At 34.2% G+C, this 5,792-nt stretch overlaps 1 protein-coding gene across 1 annotated transcript; it reads right to left on the reverse strand.

Moving 5' to 3' along the window:
* Positions 1–878: 878 nt before the first annotated feature.
* Positions 879–3,478, reverse strand: LOC141818772 (protein ORANGE, chloroplastic-like). Its single transcript, XM_074706218.1, has 3 exons — positions 3,319–3,478; positions 1,684–1,820; positions 879–1,136 (listed from the first exon to the last, which is right to left on the reverse strand). Exons 1-3 carry the CDS (start codon positions 3,476–3,478, stop codon positions 1,059–1,061), a joined length of 375 nt encoding a protein of 124 aa, XP_074562319.1. The 3' UTR covers positions 879–1,058.
* Between the last annotated feature and the right edge of the window lie 2,314 nt (positions 3,479–5,792).

The raw sequence follows: 5,792 nt of genomic DNA on the forward strand, positions 1-5,792 counted from the left end.
TATTAGTTGACTCGGTCTATCAAGCGATTGAAATCAATTTCACTTCTTTGAAGCATTGACTATAATCTCATAATACATTATTTCTTGGTCGAGTCCTATGCCTAAGCAAGAATCTCCTTAACCCCAAACTATAGGTCATTCAAGTCTCATAACTCACTTAAGAGCTTATAATTGTAGTTTGACTTTACTACCAAAGATATCTCTCGTTAAATTTTAAAACCCTTAAATACATCGAACTCTTAGCTCATTCCGCAATTCACTCTTTTCCTATATAGTGTCTTCTTTTGACAATCATCAACATTGTCACCTCAATACTTCTCGCGTTGTAGTGCTTTGGATGTCTCATTTCATCTTTCTCTCATCTCCAACAAATTTCATGTGCATTTGTCAAGTCCTTGCACAAGTTAACACATGCATAAAAAATATAAACAAACTTAACTTAAATTCTTTATCAAATATATCAAAATAATACGAACAAATACAACCACTTCTCTCACCTTACAATTTCATTTTCTCTTCTATTTCTGCAGTTTAGTTGATTTGTTGGATGAATCGATTTCAGCCATGTAGAATAATTTTCCAACAGAATAACTTCCACGATGATGAATAGGCATCAATGTGACTCCTATGCCACTACACCCTCTAAACAATACCATATCTCATATTTAAATATATTTTTAAAATCTTCGTGTGAAAATGTAGAACATAAAAGTTTTATTCTCTCCATTTGTACTCTCAAAACCGAATAAGGCCAACAACAAATTGTTAAACTAAATTATATAGAATCAATCGCATAAATATTATTGCCATCGAACAATTGTCTTTTATTGCAAATTATAACACCAATTCATTAATAAAAACAGGAGATTCAAGCTTGATGGTGAGTCAAAATTAGCTTCCGTATATATATTTTCTCATACTGGTATGTTTTTTACACATCTTATGGAGTAGTACAAGTAGTTGGATTAGAGAAACCATGCGTGTTGTAGCATGAAGCATGCCTGAGCAATACACTAGCACCCAAATTGTTGCGAGCAGAAATGAGGCTCGAGAGAGATCTAATCAAATGGATCGATGCGAGGATCATGCTCGCTGGCCATGGCCATTCCTGTGCATAGGCATGTCGGGCACATAACCTGCAAACACACAACAGACTGAGCCCATGCTGTTTGGATTCAATCAACAAAGTTAAACTTAGTGGTTCCGATCATGACCTTAGCTATAATATTTGATTAGGTAATGATTATACTAAAACCACAAGTTATACATACATATATATGTAGGAAGTCTTGGCCAATTATTTAAAGATTTCTAGGCAGTGGCAAATACTATTCAATGACTAGATTCAATTACCGTATCAGTAGAATTATGCCGCAAAATCATCTAGATTACATATTAGCAGTATCTTCAGTGAATTATAACAGTATATACTAGAAATATGAATTATTATGGCATGCCTGATATGTTTTTTTATCCTACGATATATCAATACATCCAAGTACTCAATAAGCATATGATTGAAATCATTATGTTTAAGAAACATGAATGAGATAAACAGGCAGATTAGAGGAAAAAATCTGATCCAAAAAAGAAAAATATTCAAGCTAGCAAATTTGCAAATTAGAACATACGAAGGGCACCAATATAAACAAACTGCTGTTTGTATCACGATATCTCTCTCACCTTCCCTGAACCTGAACAATTTGAACACCTCTCTGTACGAGGCGGTGACAAAGGCTGATTACTGGAATTAACTGTTGCAACCGGCTCAGGTAAAACAAGAGCACCAGTGCTTGAACAGCGTGCACAAGCAAGATATCCTGCACACGATTTGAGCAAAAGTTATAGGAAAACAAAAACAGTTCAGGGAAAATCAAAATAGCAGATATGGTGTTGATCAAGATAAAAGTTTTATGTAAATCACACTTGGGTTAGTTCATCCAAAAGGATTTCCTGAGTTCCTTAAATAATTTACTTTTCTCCACCTATGAAAAAATTAATGAAAAGGTTTATATTTCTTTTTCCAAAAAATCATTGTCTGGTTGTCACACTCAAAATATCTTTACATCAGCAAATGAGACAACTTTTAAGACCCGTGGCCTTCCTATCTTATAAGTAGGGTGATATAAATAACCTTAATTCTTTGGAGCATCACAAGCCTTTAGGTCAAACTTTTCATTTCAAGAGTTGATGAAATGAGAAAGTATGAGTTATGCCTACAAAAATTTACTTACAAAACTTCCAAATTCAGCTGTCTATATTCTCATTGAAAATCACTAAGGTTTAAAGTTTTGTTCCAAGTCAGAGTTTGGTGCATAAACAAATTGAAAAGCCAATACACGGTGAAAGTGGCACAAAGGATGAGGAAGGTGCTGCAATGCAAAATCAAGAACAAACCCATGCCAAATATTGATAGATGAAAAATAAGAAGAATATGATGAGGCAGTGACACCTTGTTGAACATAGGTGCAGTCAGCAAAAACACTCACATTTGCCTTGCGAGTCAACTTATTGCAGATCACAGCGAGCCAGAAGAAGCCTCTACATCTAGTAATCATATTTTAAGGTTATTTGGTGAGCTTTTGTGTGGGATTTTGTTGGAATTCAAGATGATCACCAGATACTCCATAATGGGAAATTTTCTAAGACTAGGAGATGCCATGGTGCCTCTGAAGGTTGTAGGATATGATATTGCTTTATACACATGAGGATTTTCTTCTCAAAGAGAGCTTTGGATGTCTAGAGAAACTTGAGTCTTAAGGTGAGGTTTCCGCTGTCTTCTATATTGGTTTAGATGAGAGAGAAGTTTGGATAGGATTGAGAGGAGCACACAATGTTCATAACAAAATTGCCTTGATATATTGTCCTTTTTACACTCATATTATATAGACTTTTTTTCTCCATGGAGTAGATTTATGTTAAACCACGTCAAATCACTTTTATTATTTTTGGTTTTGTGTTGTTAATTAACCATGGGAGACGAAGATTCCACAACATGGCTGTGGTGGAGGTGATTTCGCTTCTAGAAGCATCAGTTATTGATCTATAAGTGTATGTCTGAGGCAGTAAGATTTAGACAGTAGCAAGTGATGCTAGAGTGATCTCCAACCCCATCAAGTGTTATCAGAGGCATTTGTGATTACAACGCCCCCTTGTTATTTGTTGCAACCACCAATAGTAAGTAATGTTTTGCTATTGTGCCTTTACATCTTAAAAACATACTTATCATCTCAATAATATAAACAATAGATTACATGTTCAGCATAAATGAAAATTTAACAAGATTTCATGAGCACTATCAAGGATCTTGAAGATTACCAGTTCCTAGACAATATTTGCACCTCTTATGCTCCTGTTGTTTGACATTGTTGATCTCAACCACCATTAAAGCTGAGATAACTCCAACTGCTCCTCCTGAGAAGGATGCTACTATTGGATCGACCTGGCTGCAAAGGAAAACTCCAGGATGGTGGGACATGAATAAATGACATAACAAAATGCTAAATACTACAGAAAAAAAATATTTAATCTACAGTCCTCGCTCTTATAGCAAAGTCAGCAAACAAGAAAAATTAATGATTATTACAGGAGAAGGTGAAATTTCCAATATTTGGTGTCTGATGTCTGAACATACAAGAGCAGGTTCAACTGAACTTGAACTCAATTGTTTGGGATGGAATAAATGATCTTACACATCATTGAACTTGATATAAGGGGAAAGCACCTTGAGTACCAAAAAGACACACTACTTTTATACAAAAAAAAATCATTTATTTCAAATTTCAGATTTCCATAATAAGATCAAATTTGAACATTTATCATATGATCTAAGAGCAGGAAACACAATAAGTAGATCATCTTTGAGACATGTTGATAACCAATAGGGAAAGTTGACATATTTCATAACTACACTACAACAGGGTGGCGTTATAGCAAAGCTTAACTGCTCGATCTTACTTGCCAGTAGTTTAGATCAGATACAAGGATGTTATGCTACTACTTTCTTGCTGGAGGTTTCTTGTTTTTCTCTAAATAAATTCTAAGGAAAAGCATACAAGGAGTATGACTGTAATTTCAAGAATCAAACTGTTAAAGACCTACCTGTAAATATATAGGGTTACAGTTGTAAATATACAAATATTATGTGAGATGGCAATAAGGTAATATATAATGATATAGGAGATAATGTGGGTAATATTAACCACCAATTATATACGCATCAAATGATCTCCACATGTATGGCCCGCATAAGACAATAGAGTGAACATAAGGTGAGGCAAATTAGCATGATAAAGGTGGCGCCAACCAACAACAGCCATGTTATCGAACATCATCGGAAGGCATTCACCACAATGGCATATATACAAGCAGTGATATAGTTACAAGAGTAATTTTTTTAAACAGTCCTTACAGAGCCTATGGAGAATTCCTTGCAAAGCCCTTGTAGCCTTAGCAACTTCTATAAAAGAGCTAAACAAAAGGAGTCACACACTTTCAGTCCCCCTCTGTGCTAAAGCCAAGAGAGGGACTAGACCTGTAATCAAGTCAACAGGCCAGTTACCCATTGACCCAGTTACATGGGTCGGTTACAGTTCAGGCCTAGTTTTAACCGTGAACCTAGTTTTAATCGTGAACCAACAGTTCGAATCACCGTTTCAAGCAAAAATTATTATTATTTTTTACCATCGGAACCATCGGCGGTTCTGACTGTAAAATCGACAATTCAAACCGTTGAAACTAAGGGTGCAAACGAATTGAGCCGGCTCGCAAGTTTTTCAAGCTGACTCGAAAAATATTTGATTCGTATTCGAAATTATCAAATTCAAGTTGAACTTAAATATGTTCAATAATTTTTCGAGTTGAATTCAAATCTATAATATTTTGTTCGACTATTCTAGAGTCGCTCACAAGTTTTTGTTTAATTTTATTATATATTTATTATTTTCTATTATATTATCTAGTAAATATATTTTAAAATATAACCATTAATTAGGTTAATGGGTTAATACGTTATATTTTAAGATATAACCCATTAATCCCTTTCACTAACCTTAATCTTTTCACAAACCCTAACAGAGTGCTATCTTTGGATGATGGTTGAAATTCTATCGAGGTGATCAACCAGACAAAAGGAAGGTTGAAGGCGATGACAGAAACACATCAATTGAGAGCAGAGTCGTGTCGGGGTCATGCAATTGTGCTTCCAATGGTCGGGATCTAAAGAGTGGAGATCGCACGCAAGCTTCTCTCCATTTTCACGTCCTTTTGCTTAGAAGCCTCTGCTTTACATTGCAATCTCATGTGCCACAACTCTCTCCTTTCACTCATCAATTCTTAGTTCGCTATTGTATCACTAATTATCAAAGAGGAAATCTAAGATTGACATATATAATTGTAAGTCTCTCCTTTTACTTCTCAATCTCAATTTTTTTTTTTAGTACATTATTGAAATATTGAATCATTGATTATTTCAACACCATTCTTGATTTCTTTTTTTTTTTGAATTTTTTTTTTGCTTTAATCTTTCTATTCATTTTATTTCTTGAAGAAATAAAAGTTGTTGAATATTGATTTTGAGTGGAATAGTTGTTGAATTTGATAACTTTTGTGGAGGTACGATTTTACACATTGAAGTACAGTAATGTTTCCATGAAATTTAATTGAGTAACTTATCTCCTTGTTCTTGAAGATATGTTGATTCCAAAGGATGTCATGAAATGTATTTGAATAATTTATTGTATTACTAGTATTTTTCAACTATAATTTCTCTTTTGACTTTCAAAGAATATAGC

The sequence above is a fragment of the Curcuma longa genome, unplaced genomic scaffold, assembly GCF_044706935.1.
Source record: "Curcuma longa cultivar G26 ecotype Majalengka, Jawa Barat unplaced genomic scaffold, ITB_CL_G26_1.1 contig_25950, whole genome shotgun sequence".
In the NCBI taxonomy this organism is placed as follows: domain Eukaryota; kingdom Viridiplantae; phylum Streptophyta; class Magnoliopsida; order Zingiberales; family Zingiberaceae; genus Curcuma; species Curcuma longa.

Excerpts from the sequence above, each read along its gene's own strand:
- LOC141818772 (XM_074706218.1), bottom strand. The coding sequence starts at position 3,478 with ATGTCCCACCATCCTGGAGTTTTCCTTTGCAGCCAGGTCGATCCAATA. Across the intron at positions 1,821-3,318 it reads CAAATATTGTCTAGGAACTG|GATATCTTGCTTGTGCACGC; the intron begins GTAATCTTCAAG and ends AATCGTGTGCAG. Across the intron at positions 1,137-1,683 it reads ATTGTTCAGGTTCAGGGAAG|GTTATGTGCCCGACATGCCT; the intron begins GTGAGAGAGATA and ends GTGTGTTTGCAG.